The 17,491-nt window shown below is 41.9% G+C and overlaps 1 protein-coding gene across 1 annotated transcript in view; it reads right to left on the bottom strand.

The window, feature by feature from the left end:
* gabra5 (gamma-aminobutyric acid type A receptor subunit alpha5) overlaps nucleotides 1-16,807 on the bottom strand; it is a 45,141-nt gene extending 28,334 nt beyond the window's left edge. Inside the window, exons 1-5 of the mRNA XM_056277781.1 lie at nucleotides 16,725-16,807; nucleotides 16,357-16,481; nucleotides 11,613-11,680; nucleotides 10,841-11,061; nucleotides 6,909-6,991 (exon numbers count right to left, since the gene is read on the bottom strand). Of these exons, the coding sequence (XP_056133756.1) occupies nucleotides 6,909-6,991; nucleotides 10,841-11,061; nucleotides 11,613-11,680; nucleotides 16,357-16,481; nucleotides 16,725-16,807 (580 nt within the window). The remainder of the gene's footprint in view (nucleotides 1-6,908; nucleotides 6,992-10,840; nucleotides 11,062-11,612; nucleotides 11,681-16,356; nucleotides 16,482-16,724) is intronic.
* Nucleotides 16,808-17,491: the final 684 nt, after the last annotated feature.

Raw genomic sequence — 17,491 nt, 5'->3', positions numbered from 1 at the left:
CTATCCAGAGCAGGAGGTAGCTGCATTTCTCCTCTTCATTCTTCCCGCGCAGGGGGCCCGTGAACATTAGCTCCGTTGTTTGTCGAAATCGTCTCCATGCTTCAGGTAAGTTCGCCGATTCCCAGTCCATCCGTGGAGCTGGAACGCCGTACGAATCCATATTGGGTATTTAAACTCCGCTACTCTGACACCATGTAATGATCTGTGCCCTCTGGCTATGTTAACTTATAACATTAATAAAGCAAGGACGACTTCTCTCGTGCTGGGTGTTTATTCACCGACCGGATTCCCACTGACGTTGTTACGTACATCACGTGACTTTGTTGTGGCGCTACGGAAAGCCGTAAGGGACATTAGCAAATCAAATATTACTAGCAAATATTACACTGGACATCGGAGAGCCACGCATATCAATAGCTCCGATAACGATTGGCGCGGCCGATTGGCGCGGCCAAACATCGGTACACAAAAGAGCCACTCATATCTATGGCTCTGTTAGCGACGGGCGTTGGTAAACATCGGAACACAAAGAGCCATGGACATCTATAGCTCTGACAACGACTCCTAGAGGATAAATTCTGAGTCTCATCACCAGCCAGTCAGACTAGCTTGGTCTAGTCAGAAAGGCACGAACTGAGGAAGCCTCTTGGATGAGAGGCGAAACGTCTTCACGGATATATACCAAGTCCAGTTGCACTTGATTCAACTCCTTTGGATAACCATGACCTGGATGAATGAGAACATTCACAGACAAGAGCACTTGCAGACTCACTCACACAAAAAAGAAAAAAGAAAAAAGAAAACAAACAAAAAAGAAAAAAAACAAACAAAAGAAATATGTAAATGGCACAACAGAACATAGGAGGCATGCATGTATGCACAACAGGTTTTCATACCACTTCCTCAAACTTAAGAGTGATAAAACTGAGGTCCTTTTAGTTGGCACTAAATCTACTTTGGCCAAAACTGATAGGTTTTGTTTCTTACTATTGACAATTCTATAGTTCCCCCATCACCTCAGGTTAAGAGTCTGGGTGTCATCCTGGACAGCACATTATCTTTTGAAGCCCACATCAACAATGTTACTCGGTCTGCATACTTCCACCTATGCAATATTAATTGTCTTCGGCTGTCACTTACACCTAAAAGCACAGCCATACTCACTCACACCCTGGTTACATCCCGTATTGACTACTATAATTCTATCCTCTTTGGTCTTCCCCTCAAGTGTCTTCATAAGCTTCAGTTGGTCCAGAATTCAGCTGCCCGTACATTACCAGAACTCCTTCCATAGATCATATCACTCCTGTTCTTCAGCAACTCCACTGGCTTCCTGTTAAATATTGCATTGACTTCAAGATCCTGCTTCTCATCTTTAAGGCCCTTAATAACTTAGCTCCTTCCTAGCTTTCTGAACTCCTTCATATCTGCACGCCTTCCCACACTCTCAGATCCTCTTCTGCTCTCCAACTCGCTACACCATCGGCCCGCTTGACTACCGTGGGGACTAGAGCCTTCAGTCGTTCTGCCCCCCACCTATGGAACTCTCTCCCACAAGACATTCACAGCATTGACTCTCTTTCAACCTTCACATCCCATCTCAAAACATACCTTTTAAAACTGGCATATTCAGTCTGATCCACGCTTCACTGAGTTTGGTGCAGATGTTGATTTTATACTTACCTGTTGTGTTAACTTTTTATTGTCTACCCTGCTTTGTTTTGATTTTACGCTGTCTGATACAGAGCTGTTTTTTTATTTATTTTTTTAACTATGTTCTGTAAGGTGTCCTTGAGTGTTTTGGAAGGTGCCCACAAATAAAAAAGGAATTATTAGTATTATTACTATTATATTTCTACTTTATAGAGTTTTGTTATGGCTGAGTAATCAACAACCTATGCCCATCTATAATACCATATTGCTTATATACTATGTTGTCCATACACTATACCATGTACCAATATCACGACTCCACAACCCATCATGTCCATATACAATGCTATAAAGTCCCACTATATTACACACATATTTACTTATGTACCAGAAGTATACACTATATGTTCACCTACCATCCACCTCACAACTACATACTATATTATATACCTGTTACAGCCACAACAATATTGTAACCAGTATACAGCAGTTGAATGTGTATTTACAATTGTACATTTGTATTGCACAAACATTTGTATTGCACATCTGGTTTAAAAAGAGGTAGTGCACATTGTAGATATGTAGGTGAGACATCTTGACCAGAGGGAGCTGTTTACAAAGTGTCATATTTACATAACAAGTGTCTATTCCTGCACCATACTGTCAAGTGTTCATGAATGAGATGCTCTGTGGGGGGGAAAAACAAAACTTTTCTTACATCTGGTGGTTTTGGTGCACATCACTCTGTAAGAAACTGAACAGGGGTTCCTGCAAAAGACCACAGTCAATTGCAAATCTGTAAATACTGTTGAGCATCCAAAGCAAGACTAGCGAGTTAACGGGGGCATTGAATTACTCCACTACAAACATAATCAAAAGACAAGAATAATCTTTGCATCTAAATTTAAATATGATCATGTCATTCAGACATCTCCATTCTCAGATGGATTATAAACATTTAAAGAAAGCCTTTGACCTACTCTATACCAAAGGCTTGAATATGTAACCCTGCATCCGACACACAACTATGAAGTCGTCCATCTCTCCTGGTAGCCATTTCAGTTTCATAAGGTCAGTAATACTGTAGTAGCATATCCAACATACAACTTAAATGTTTCCACTGCTCTGCCCAGTAATCTCTACAGCTGTAGAGATGGAGTGAAAGCATCGTGAGACTGTAAAAGATACTGGCTGTACAGTCCAGAGAAGTGATTAACACAACAGCAAAGGACAGGTCTAGCTGTCCATCAGGTCAAAAGGATTAGCTAGGGTTAATGGAGCCAGAGGGGCCAGGATATATTGTGCCATGCTACCATAACTTTTACAGCTTTTACAGTGCATGGGATGCTATCTCGGCTGCTTTTTCACAGTCACATATGCGACTGTTTTTTTTTTTTTTTTTTAAAGTCATTTCACAATCAGGAAAGTACATTGTATCGTTGTACTGCGTCTCAAATTCTTAGTTGAAAGAAATCCCAGTAGTTTACAGTGTTACTCTTGTGTTAAGATAATATCCTCACGTGGGTGTCTGGGTGGCATGACAGTCTATTCCGTTGCCTATCAACATGGGGATCGGCGGTTCGAATCCCCGTGTTACCTCCGGCTTGGTCAGGTGTCCCTACAGACACAATTGGCTGCGTCTGCGGGTGGGAAGCCGGATGTGGGTATGTGTCCTGGTCGCTGCACTAGCGCCTCCTCTGGTCAGTCGGGGTGCCTGTTCGGGGGGGAAGGGGGAATTGGGGGGAATAGCGTGATCCTCCCATGCGCTACATACCCCTGGCAAAACTCCTCACTGTCAGGTGAAAAGAAGCGGCAAGCGAATCCACATATACATATAGCTACATACACTCACCGGCCACTTTATTAAGCACACCTGTCCAACTGCTCGTTAACGCAAAATTCTAATCAGCCAATCACATGTTAGCAACTCAATGCATTTAGGCATGTAGACATGGTCAAGACGATCTGCTGCAGTTCAAACCGAGCATCAGAATGGGGAAGAAAGGTGATTTAAGTGACTTTGAACGTGGCATGGTTGTTGGTGCCAAACAGGCTGGTCTAAGTATTTCAGAAACTGCTGATCTACTGGGATTTTCACGCGCAACCATCTCTAGGGTTTACAGAGAATGGTCCGAAAAAGAGAAAATATCCAGTGAGCGGCAGTTCTGTGGGCGAAAATGCCTTGTTGATGCCAGAGGTCAGAGGAGAATGGCCAGACTGGTTCGAGCTGATAGAAAGGCAACAGTAACTCAAATAACCACTCATTACAACTGAGGTATGCAGAAGAGCATCTCTGAACGCACAACACGTCGAACCTTGAGGCAGATGGGCTACAGCAGCAGAAGACCACACCGGGTGCCACTCCTGTCAGCTAAGAACAGGAAACTGAGGCTACAATTCGCACAGGCTCACCAAAATTGGACAATAGAAGATTGGAAAAACATTGCCTGGTCTGATGAGTCTCGATTTCTGCTGCGACATTCGGATGGTAGGGTCAGAATTTGGCGTCAACAACATGAAAGCATGGATCCATCCTGCCTTGTATCAACGGTTCAGGCTGCTGGTGGTGGTGCAATGGTGTGGGGGATATTTTCTTAGCACACTTTGGGCCCCTTAGTACCAATTGAGCATCGTGTCAATGCCACAGCCTACCTGAGTATTGTTTCTGACCATGTCCATCCCTTTATGACCACAGTGTTCCCATCTTCTGATGGCTACTTCCAGCAGGATAACGCGCCATGTCATAAAGCTCGAATCATCTCAGACTGGTTTCTTGAACATGACAATGAGTTCACTGTACTCAAATGGCCTCCACAGTCACCAGATCTCAATCCAATAGAGCACCTTTGGGATGTGGTGGACCGGGAGATTCACATCATGGATGTGCAGCCGACAAATCTGCAGCAACTGCGTGATGCTATCATGTCAATATGGACCAAACTCTCTGAGGAATGTTTCCAGTACCTTGTTGAATCTATGCCACGAAGGATTAAGGCAGTTCTGAAGGCAAAAGGGGGTCCAACCCAGTACTAGCAAGGTGTACCTAATAAAGTGGCCAGTGAGTGTATATCGGAGGAGGCATGTGGTAGTCTGCAGCCACGCCAGATCAGCAGAGGGGGTGGAGCAGCGATTGGGACGGCTCGGAGGAGTGGGGTAATTGGCCAAATACAATTGGGGAGAAAAAGGGGGGAATCCAAAAAATAATAATAATAATAATATCCTCACAGTAATTCTTCCACAAAGTGGCCAACCAATGCAAAGCCAAGGGCCTACAGGTGCATGTCTAAATAAATGCAACACCTGAGTGCAGATTTAAGCAGGTTCCTTAATGCTTTGTTATCATGTGGGGTGCATCTTCCCAGTGAAGTTTTGCCATACGCAACTGAGAGACTAGAAATTCAAATCAATTCTACGAAATTACCTTCATCTGATGAAGGTGATTAAATGGCCAGGTTTTTCTGTCCTTTGTGGAAGACACCCAAGACGATGATGCCCACATGAAAGGGCCCCAAGTGGTGCCTAAATGGTCTGATATGGTTGCATGAGTGCAATGTGTGTCACATGCACTATCCATCCCAGTCACCCAGTTACTGCAACTGTAATGATACAGCCATGTATTTTGTGTGGTAGGATAAATAGGTGTTTACATACATAGATACATAGAAAACAAAACGTAGATTCAGGAGTGAAACAGCTAAACAGAGACAGGTGAATCTAGATGGTGACATATCATGTCATGAGAGTATAATGAAATGAGCTCAAAAATGAAATTTAAAACGAAGGTTTTCTCTATCTACTTCTACCTCTATCTAGCTTCTCTTATCTGGGTTGTTTTATATATATATATATGTGTGTGTGTTTTGCTATTTTTTTTTTCTTTTTGTAATGTATAGTAGCTGAATTAACTTAAGAGTAGGTGAGAAGGGGTAGGAAAAAATAAGTGTACACTTCCTCCTAACCCAATGCTCTAATGACAGGTCTAATGGTCTAAAGGGTCTAATGACAGGATGTTGTGTTGCTGTAAAGCCCCCTGAGGCAAATTTGTAATTTGTGCTATACAAATAAAATTGACTTGACTTGACTTGACTCCTACTCCTTTTCGAACAAGTAATCTGATGTATACGGAGATTTGTTCGCTGAGTTTGATGTGTGGATTTGTTGATCACTTCAGATTACTGGCAATGGCTTATCTGTAAGTTATATCCTGCTTGTTTACATGTTCGAAATAAATCATCGTTCATTCATTCATTCTAATTAGCTCTGCTGAAATCTGCCGAGAACCGTGAATACTAGAACCTGAATGCGTTATTACTGCTTAAGTTAACATGTTCTGTCTTTCTGGCTGGTACCTTAATTGTCAAAGGCTAGTTGCTTGGGATCAAGCACATGAGCCTGCGTAGTCTCATTTAGCAGCATAAGCTCTCTGATTATCCTCATCCCAACTCTCAGCAGGGCGTTGAGGTGCCTAAAACCGTCATGGGAGTGGCTATATGCTATGTCTAACAGTACTGAGCTCTGTGATGAAGCTCTGGGTCTAAGATCAGAGCCGGTCCTGAGATAGCCCTCCCTGTGTTGGTTTCAAGGAAGACCTCAGGTGTTCTTATGCAAGATCTTATGCTCGCATGGCAAGAGGTCCCTTGATATTCTTGTACAACTGGGAGGCAACCTGACGAGCTTAGAAAGCACGAGGACAGCTCAGCACAAGCCAGAATAGACTGGTTGGTTGTGCATGGACATGACATAGAAATGGATTAGCGGAAGTTACTTCCAAGTTAAATGGAAATGTCTGTGCATACATATGTACCTATGTATAGTTGGGCAGATATGTTTATCTGGGTTATGGTTATATTTTGGACCTCTGTTGATGGCTGACGTGGCACTAAGAGACAGCATAGTAACCTTGACATGTTGATGAATGTCTTAATCATGAGCAGTGTTTCAGTAACTCCACCATCATCTTCTGTTTTTTCGCAACAATGACTTCATAGCTGAGGAACAGGTAGGAAGGCACACTCAGGCAAAATAAATCCTTACCGGGTTAAGACGCAGAAGTTGACATAACATAAACAACAGGCACCAATGTCCAACATAGTGACCTCTTTAGAAATATTTGCTGAGGTGAGCTTTTAACATTTTGCTTTCAGAAGTCACTAATGTCCATGTTTTTGGCATAAAACATTTATACTGTACCTATTCTTGCATTATTGAATGTTATGTAGCACGCGGTGCATTTGCTTAGAGAAGTGTTTACTCACAGCTCCCAAACTTAAGTGGACAAGCATGGGCATCCATTGGGAAATCCTCCAGTTGCATGGGGCATTCTGCTGATATCGTTAGTCTGAAAAACAAAAGTCAGCATTCAAACTGATTGCATCATCTGTGCTCTTCATCAGCATCATTATACCCCTCACCATAATCATCATCACTACATTTAGTTTGGAATTTTGTCTTGTACCTATTGAAAAAAACATCCACTTTCCAGGAAAATTAGGTCCACTCTTTCCTACTATATCTATATATACATACATACACACACACACACACACACACACACACACATACACATATATATATATTGTGTTTTTTTTCCGAAACCGTCAATGGTGTTGTGAGTGCTCAACTAATGAGGAGCGGAATATCAGCACGGGTACAGAAAAAAATATTATTACTAAAACTTTTTTTCATTTGTATCAAAACTTTTTTCCCTGTATCTTAATTGAGATATATATATATATATATATATATATATATATATATATATATATATATATATATATATATATATATATATATATCCATCCATTATTTGAACCGCTTATCCTGCTCTCAGGGTCACGGGGATGCTGGAGCCTAATCCAGCAGTCATTAGGCGGGGAGACACCCTGGACAGGCCGCCAGGCCATCACAGGGTCAGGTGTCCCTACAGACACAATTGGCCATGTCTGCGGGTGGGAAGCCAGATGTGGGTCTATGTCCTGGTCACAGCACTAGTGTTTCCTCTGGTCGGCCCCCCCAGTTCCCCCTCCCTTCTGAACAGGCGTAAACATCAGGTAAATTAAAATAAGAAGCAAGCCACTCAATCAAAATGTGAGGCCGCATCCCTACATACACACACACACACACACACACACACACACATGCACATATTAATTTTTCTAAATAGTAAAAATGCAAGCAAAGCCCACTTTTCAACTCATGATTATGCCAGTTGACCTAAAAGATTGCAATCATTCATATGAAATGGCCTTGAGCTTTATTTCATACTATTTATGGGGTGAGGCTGCCATCTAGCTGTGATAACAAAATAAAGTATTATTATAAAGGAAAAGCACAAAAAAATATATACTACGGACGTATATCTCCCTACAATTTTTATTTTCTTTTTTCCTTCCATACCAACCATAAACCCCCGTACATGTTACATATGAATGTTTGGAAAGTGTAGCTATGAAAAAGTGGAAGCAGAAATCAAAGCAAAATAATGAGGAGCTGTTGGAGCGCTGCTCAACCAGACACCCTTATTACACACTGACCTCTACTGGGGATACCTATTACTACATCATCTTGTTTTAATCGTCATCCTAAACGTCAAATAAGGTCAAATAACTCACATTCAGATATAAACCAGCTTGTCCAATTGTAAACGGTACTTCTTCAAATAAATCTGATTATGCATAATCGAATTTCAAATGTCGCACTGCTCTAATACACTATTAAAAGCAAGTAACCTTTCAGTCTACAATGGAATGAAATGTGACGATATTTAGGGACACAAGCTTCTTCAGTTTTTCTAGAGATAATTTAACCCCCATTACCCCCATATGTATACTGTGATCTCCATGTGTAAATAATAACACTGATATAGTAGATACATGTGAAAATATAAAGAAAACAAAAATACAGTTATGATGAATCTGCGTGTGTGTGTGTGTGTGAGAGAGAGAGAGAGAGAGAGAGAGAGAGAGAGAGAGAGAGAGAGAGAGAGAGAGAGAGAGAGAGAGAGAGCGAGAGAGAGAGAGAGAGAGTAGTGCTAGGACCTCATGTTACCATTGAAGAGGATGACTATCTGCTATTGGCATACATACAGTTGCTCTATAGCGAAAGAAAAAAAATCTCCAGTTTCTTAAGCTCTCATTCACGTATTAGTATGTTACATGATTTCATTACAAACTATATAAGTATATTTGTTCATAAGAAAAATGAACATAACCGTCCCAGTTTATCCCTGATAACCGCACTGTAAATGTGTTCAACACTGGAGCAGAAGGTATCCTCTTAATCAGTATTTATCTGAGATCAATCACAGGCCAAGAGGTGTGTCATTAACAAGGTGCAAAACAAGAACACCGTACCAAGATAATCAATGTGTTATTCTAGCCTTACACAGCTCTGGCATGTCTCTGATGATGACTAATATCCACAAAGGGACTCTATGGTAAATAGGCAGTGGTGGATGTCTTTTAATTAGTGATGTCAAACGCATAGGGTGCAGGCTCCTTCATAAATCATAATGACTGAAAAGGACTGTCATCTTTTGTCAGTACTAAGCAGTCCGGCAGATGGATTTTCGACCTAAGCAAAACACACGGGCATCCAAGGCATATTCGTACCAGTTATCATAATGGTGATTTTTCTCTCCACTGTTCTCCAGCACTGAATCATAAAGTATAGATTATCTTCCACTGCAAAACTGTGTTCTGTGGTGTATTGCTGCCAGAGTAAACTGAAGTACAGTGCGAGGCCTGCATTAAAGTGCTCGGGTCAAAACTCACGAGAGAGCCATGAGAGACATTTCATGGTACAGTAGCTCGACCACTGTACTTGTTAATTTTAACAACCACTGTAGGGAGTGATGCATGCATAAAATGTTCCTCTAATAACCTCACTCCCACAAGAGAAATGCATTAACAGTCCATTGTGAAACAACAATGCTAATGGATTGTAATGTTAGCAAATGTAAATTTGGAGAGATTTTAAGACAGTGGATCGATAGTCATTTTTGAAATACACCCACATCCATTTCCTCTCACTTCCTTGTTAATATTTGATTTGGAGTTTATTGTCCTGTTAAGATAATGGTGCGGCATATAGATGAAAGAAACGGCAGGATGTTAATGAGATACCTCCACTCAGGCAACATCAATCTTTGTACAGTTACAGACTTTATATTATATGGTCACATCAACACATTGCACTGAATAGATGTTTAAAATGTAAAAAGTCATCATCTTTTGTGATTATAACGTAGCAGAAGTGGATTAGCTCTGCTGTGTGTTCATCTGTTTAGCACAGCACATGACCTTTGTGCTGTAAAAAAAAAAAAAATCAAGAGTAGGGCATCCGGGTGGCGTAGCGGTCTGTTTCATTGCCTACCAACACAGGCATCGTCGGTTCGAATCCCCATGTTACCTCTGGCTTGGTCGGGCATCACTACAGACACAATTGGCCGTGTTTGCGGTCGGGAAGCCGGATGTGTGGGTATGTATCCTGATCACTGCACTAGAGACTCCTCTGGTCGGTCGGGGCGCCTGTTTGGGGGGAAGGGGGAACTGGGGGGAATAACGTGATCCTCCCATGCGCTACATCCCCCCTGGCAAAACTCCTCACTGTCAGGTGAAAGAAGCGGCTGGCGATGCCACATGTATCGGAGGAGGCATGTGGTAGACTGCAGCCCTCCCCGGATCAGCAGAGGGGTTGGAGCAGTGACCGGGACAGCTCGGAAGAGTGGGGTAATTGGCCAGATACAATTAGGGAGAAAAGGGGGGGGGGTCAAGAGTAGCTTGCTATGTTTCCACTACAAATCACAACAGCTTGTACTTCAAACATCATTCAAGTCCTGATCTCAACATCTGAAATGAGTGATGTGTTGTTGAGACGGTTAGTGCGGCCAGAATAGGTCATGGTCATGACAACCTGTACTTTCGTGCATGCGATTGTGCATGTGTGCTCGGGCAGTGTGGTCACTGGGGTTTATGAAGGAGAATGGAAATGTACAAATGCCCCACTCTCATAGAGGCCCAGTATTAGCTCCCTTTCACTGATGGACCGTGTGAAGGCCATCACAGACTTCGGGCCATCAAGCTCAAGAGACCCACACAGAGACCGCAGAAAGTGTGTGGAATGGACTGAACGGAGGTCGCAGGTTTCTAAAAGTGGGTAAAAAGAGGTGAAGCGTCGGCGAGCTCACCTCATGGTGTAGAGGAGAGTGCCGTCATCTTTGAGCCGTAGCAGCTTGTTAGGCGTTGTCATATTATGCGCAATGGATTTCTTCCCGTTGAGAAAGAAGGTGTCAGGGGTCCAGATGTTACTGGCCAGGAGATTATTAAGGGGGAGCATCTCCATCGGGCCCTTAAAACAAAGTCTTTCGTCTTTCCAACTCTGACGAAAGAACACGTCGATAGTGTATTCCTGTTGAGAAAAGAAAAGACCATTTAACCATTCGACACAGATAACACAGACACTGGAGGATGTAATCTGCCCAGATTAGGACAGAATAAGAAAAGGTCAGATAAACCCCTAAAATAAAAGTGGCGTTTTATAAGTATTTATAAGTATTTAGACAGTGACATGTTGATGTTATGCTTTCATGCTTTGGACTCTAAAATGCCACAGTGTCTGTCTTAAAATATAAACTGCTTTTAATGAGGGCATTTTCAACCCTACTACATATCTTATGGTGAAAGTAATGTGACAGATTAACAAAATACACAGCAGACTAGTTAAAGATATACAGGTGTTATGGAGTCAACCCAAGCCCCTGGACATCTTTGTTAACAAATAATATGATACTCTTCAAAGTTTTTGTGGGACTTTCAGGTGTTTACAGAGACAGGGCACATCAAGTTCAGTCCATCTCAAGAGTAATTTTATCAGTATGCAAATATCGATTCATGCTGCCTCAGTTATGCAAATGTACCTTTATTTAATGTTGAGAGGGTAGCTCAAGAGGAGGTCCTTACCATTTCAGTGTCAGAAACTGGACCGAAGCTTGTGACAAAGATGTTGGTCTTGATCTCTGTCACCTTTTCTGTAAGAATAGGCAGAAAACGTGAAGTTTTTATGATACCCCACTGCTCTGGTCATTGCACCACAATCAGTGTTACGCATCAAGTACAAAGCCCTAATGGAGTCATTATACTATATCTGATGACGTTACTGGGATGATATGACTGTAATGTACAAATTACCAAGCATCAAAATGTCTACCCTGCATCTCGGACGCTCGGTGTAACTCCGGTGTTTATTGCAAATAGCCTCTATTGCTGGCACAGTTTCCGTCGATTAACTGCACGGATATATTTAGTCAGCGGCAACCTAGTTGTCTAATCTAACCTAACCTAGTTGTCAACATCTAATTTTAGAGAAGTCTGGGAGTAACTGCAGATGTTAAAATATTATCCAAACATATGTCCAACAGGATTTCCGGATTATGTGGCTGTCAGGTTTGGCAGAGTTAACCATAGGTGTTGAATGGCTGAACACTGGAACGTCCTGGTGTGTCATGTCCATCTCATTTTATTTGATTAAATGCCTGATGTGGAATTATAATGACTGTTTAATTGATTAATTTCATTATTTTTTTTCATGCATCAGCAATGCATTAAAATTACAGAGTTGAAATATTTAAGACAGCGTTAACTGCCGTGTTCTTCTATAATAACAATTCACCTTTCCGAGACTCACACACCTATCCACTGCACATTTCCATGATATGAACATAGTATAGCACATTAAATGACGACGACGGTGTACCAGCCAAATTATCGTTTGCAAATGTCTGAAGGATATTTTAGTCATTCACATTCTCAAGACCCAGCCATACATCATTTATCAACTCAGATGCACAAAATGTGTGAATTTACTTTCTGTGTCACGATGTGTCTGCCAAATAGACTACAACCTATGACAGGGCCATACGTACTACTGTCTATTGAAGAACATTTAAAGAAAAATGGCACATGATATGAGCAATTAAATAATTAAAAAAAAAATTAAACAGCTGTAAAACAGTACAATCTTAAAATCCTTAATAAGGTCTTCACAACATGGACCAACTTAAATAAATGAATATGGGTCATTTACATCTTGAAAACAGTGGAAACAAATTCCAGTTGAGTAGAATTTAAACACCTTACATGCAACTCAACATGTGGGTACATCAACTTATTTTTTACATTTGTCTCAGGGCCACATTTTCAATTTGGTAAAGACTATCTCACAGTTTCCATATGCATGTCTGTATGTGTGTGCATTTGAGAGAAAAAGAGATTCCCACGATTTAAAGCTCTTACGGGAAATCCAGATCAAACTAACGCACAGGCAAGAATGAGTGATCACAAATGACATAACAATAGAAAGGTCAAATCCGTTTATTTCATCAATCTGTCTTCAGCAGAAGGAGGGGCACTTAAGCTCAAAAAGAAAATTACAGCTTCATATTTTTACAACGCTTAATACTTGAAAGTCACGTTTCCTAAACCTGCAGTGCAAATCAATCCAGACACTGGTGCTCGGCTCTGCACATAACGGCAGAGCACTAACTCCATTGCTATAGGACAGACTATGACAGATGGATGCGGGCTGAAGTTGTGACTATTTGCCAGATAACTTGGGGTAATTTGCTGATTACACTCATGCAGCTAGATGAGTAGCATTATTCTGATTTGACTTCAAAATGATATTGCATCCCTGTGTCTTCCCCGTGTGAATGCAGCATGTCTTCAAAATGCGCAGAGACCCTGGACTGAAGCAGCCAGCAGTGGAACCAGTGAAATGTATATAACAATGACCATATCCATATATCACCATATGTCTGTCATTCGTAAAAAGCAACACTACATAGAGTGTAAATGTTTACCATGTCGGAATCCACCCATCTACCCATCCATTATACAAGCTGTTTATCACAATTGGGGTTGCGGTATGCTGGAGCCTATCCCAGCAGTCATCGGGCGGCAGGTGGGGAGACACCCTGGACAGGCCACCAGTCCATCACAGGACCAACACATTCACACCTAGGGACCTACATGTCTTTGGACTGTGGGAGGAAACCGGAGCCCCCGGAAGAAACCCACGCAGACATGGGGAGAACATGCAAACTCCACACAGAGGATGACCTGGGATGACCCCCAAAGTTGGACAACCCCAGGGTTCAAACCCATGACCTTCTTGCTGTGAGATGACTGCGCTAACCACTGCACCACTGTGCCGCCCCATGTCGGAATTAGCCTGGGAATTATGATGTGCAATTCAAAGATAAACGCATAGCTTTACAAGGATTGTTTTGATGGAGGCAGGTGAGGGTGGGGTGTCTGGGTGAAGCAAGGAAAGTCATGTGAGTTAAGATGGCAACTCACCATAGGTTAAAAAGCAGACAAATTGGCTAGAGCATTTATTAGCATGATTTATACTTTTTCACTGACAGTATAGTTGATTTTCCTCTGCTGCTGACAGAGCTCCTGTTGAAACTAATGTAAACAAACAGTTCCAGCTGTATTCATTTTTTTCCAGTTAGCAGTATGAATCAATTCTATATATCTGTATATGCTGTTATATAGATGAGAAAAAGCAGGTGATGCAGAAATTGTTTGTGGCCTATCATGCCACCCAACTCTGTACACATAACAGCAGCCAACATGAAAAATGTACCAATTTATACCCAACAAAATCATGCGATTTTCTCAACAGCGTCTATCATTCATAAGCATTTACTTGGGATTTGCACCGGTCGTGAATTATATTCATTCTCTATTTACATGTAGTCTATAGGACATTTTGCTAATGTTTCATACCACGTGGAATGAATAGCACATGCCAATCTTGATGCAATGTCACAATGTAAAAGGGAACAGAAATCCTTCCGGGTGGTAATTTAAAGTTATTTATCCGTAAAATGTAAAGAAAACAGCCCAATACTGACTCTGTTTCACAAAACACTGTAAATACAAAATGCTGAATACAGTCAGCAGTACAGCCCTACAAAGCCTGCACACACACACACACGTACAGATGACTGAACAGACCAGTGTTTTCCAAATACTGCTTGGTTTTCTTAAATTTTCTCCTTAATAATCAGAATCTAAAAAGTTTTCCCACCTTTGGCCTCTGCCCACCGAGAACAATAGAGGAGCTTTTATTAATGAAATGAACTATGACTTTCTCAAGGTTACAGCAGCGCTTCCAGGAGGCTGTGATTCAGTATGTATTCACAGAGGCATTGATTCACACTTGGAGGGTCTAAACTGTTGATTATAGGTCTGTTTGTCGAAGACTTCATCCAGGCTCTCTGAATACAGGCACATTCTCCCTATCTGGAGTGAATGGAGGACTAAAGTTGCAATGCAGGGCCTTGCTTTATGTGTGGGTTGGGGGGGTGGGGGGGAGGGGTGTATCTGGGTAGGCAATCTTTTACTCAGGGCTTTTGAAACAAGACTGATGCCTTGACCACACGTACATGGGTATTTTTGAAATGTAGCTTTTTCTATGCATTTTGGCCTTTCGTCCACACGCAAACTGCATTTCAGTTCCCCGAAAACGGAACTTTGGCAAACTCCTTCCAGGATGAAGATTTTCAGAAACTCTGTTTTCAGTGTTGACGTGTAGACTGGGAAAATTTAGTTTTTGGCTTGTTGGCTTTTATTCAGGCTTCTGATTGGCCAATATGGCTTTAGTTTTAGGGTTGTATCGCTGCCTGTTGGTTTGGCATGCCCCCCCTTTTTTTCCTCCCCAATTGTATCCAGCCAATTACCCCACTCTTTTGAGCTGTCCCGGTCACTGCTCCACCCCCTCTGCCAATTCGGGGAGGGCTGCAGACTACCCCCTGCCTCCTCCGACACATGTGGAGTCACCAGCCGCTTCTTTTCACCTGACAGTGAGGAGTTTCGCCAGGGGGACGTAGCGCATGGGAGGATCATGCTACTCCCCCGAGTTCCCCCTCCTCCCTGAACAGGCACCCCGACAGACAGAGGAGGTGCTAGTGCAGAGACCAGGACACATACTCACATATGGCTTCCTACCTGCACACACAGCCAATTGAGTCTGTAGGGACGCCCAACCAACCCAGAGGTAACACAGGGATTTGAACCGGCGATCCCTGTGTTGGTAGGCAATGAAATAGACTGCCATGCCACCCGGATGCCCGCTTGTTGACTTTTTTTTGTAGGCTTCTGATTGGCCAATATGGCTTTAGGGTTGGGTTATATTGCTGCCTGTTGGTTTGGCATGCTTTTGACAGCACATTCGTTGTGTTAAATAGCATGTATTTTGGAATTTTCACTTCAATGAAGATTTCTTTAAGCAGTGCTTTTTTTTCCTTTTTTTCAAGAACAAAGGAGGAAAAACCCCATTTTCAAAAATACCCGCGTACGTGTGGACTAAGCATGACAAGTCAAGTCAAGTCGCATTTTATATAGTGCTTTACTAGCTGCAACAGCCACTTAAAGTGCTTTACAAGAGCTAGAATATTGCATATATAGAAACCTACAATGAGAAGAAAATGAGAAACCTACAATGAGGAAAAAAAATGAGAAGAAAAGCGGCAAAAGCAAATATTTCCTTGTCTCACCTCCAAGCACTTTGCTGTATTAGGGCTACAGCACCCATAGAAAATTCAGACACATTTTGATAATGACATATTTAGTTCTCACCAAGTATACCCAGACAAATTTGTAAAGGTATTCACGCATATATTCCCTTTGGGCTTACCTCCCAGTCCAGGTCGAAGTCTGTTGTCATAGCCATCCAGTAGTCCATCAAGTATGCGTGTGAAAATGGTAATGTTGTCATTTAGTTCAGCCTCTTTGGGAGTTCCCGTGGCAACCTGGGAGAGGCTGTATGTAGGAAGATGCTGGTGTTGCACTTGTTTTCACATATTCATTTAAAATACATACATTTGCCTTCAAGCCTTTGTGAGCAAACAAAATCAGAAAAATACAGCTATACCAATGTTGGATACCTTACAGAACATCACTAAGAATAAAAGCACAGTACCCTATTTCTGCCAACAATGTCAGTTCTTCAGTGTGTATGAATGTTTTAATTTGCTGAGGCCATGCTAGGCTATAATACCTTACCTCAAACGACAGGTGATGCTCACAAACAAGACACAGATCCAAAGACTTCTCATTGCAAAGCCGTAGCCCATTCCATCGCCCATGCCTAAAACAAAACAGTGAAATTTCACTCATGGTGGACAATTGTTCCTTAAAAAAAAGACTTCAATCAACTTTTGCTGCTAGCAATATTGGTCACCTGCCTTCTATGTACAATTAAAGTAGTATTAACGTCATTATGTGTGTTCTGAGAACTGTCTGGTCAAGATTTCAGTTCATTTGAAGTCCCAGTTTCAAACTGACTGGCAAACAATTCAGACAAAGCCCGAACGGCACCAAATATTAGTGTTTTGTCATAATTAAATAACAAGGTAGGTTACTGGCAGATAGCAGTAGGGCTACAAGCCGCCAACCTTATGTCACCGTGTGCTAATAGGTAAACCTTCTTCAGGTGCTCAAATGAGCCCTGTATCACATAACAGTCAGACATGCAGAGTCAGTAATGCACTGACAGTAACAGATGACACCCTATGCAGCACCCTGCATGTAGCCACATTAAAGAGATGTGTTCATTTTTCATACGGCATTGCCACATATATATTAGATTTTGCTTGTATGACATTAAAAGATAAAAGGTAGCCATTCCCAATACTTAATGGTCATTTTCATATCTTCAAAGTAGTCCCATTGTGTCCTTTTCTTTGTCACGCAGCCCCACTCACATATTGTCTATACACCACCACTACCCACCCGCCCACCCCCACACACACAGTTACAAAAACTGCATT

The sequence above is a fragment of the Lampris incognitus genome, chromosome 3, assembly GCF_029633865.1.
Source record: "Lampris incognitus isolate fLamInc1 chromosome 3, fLamInc1.hap2, whole genome shotgun sequence".
Taxonomy (NCBI): Eukaryota; Metazoa; Chordata; class Actinopteri; order Lampriformes; family Lampridae; genus Lampris; species Lampris incognitus.
This window is presented reverse-complemented; position numbering and strand designations above follow the sequence as displayed.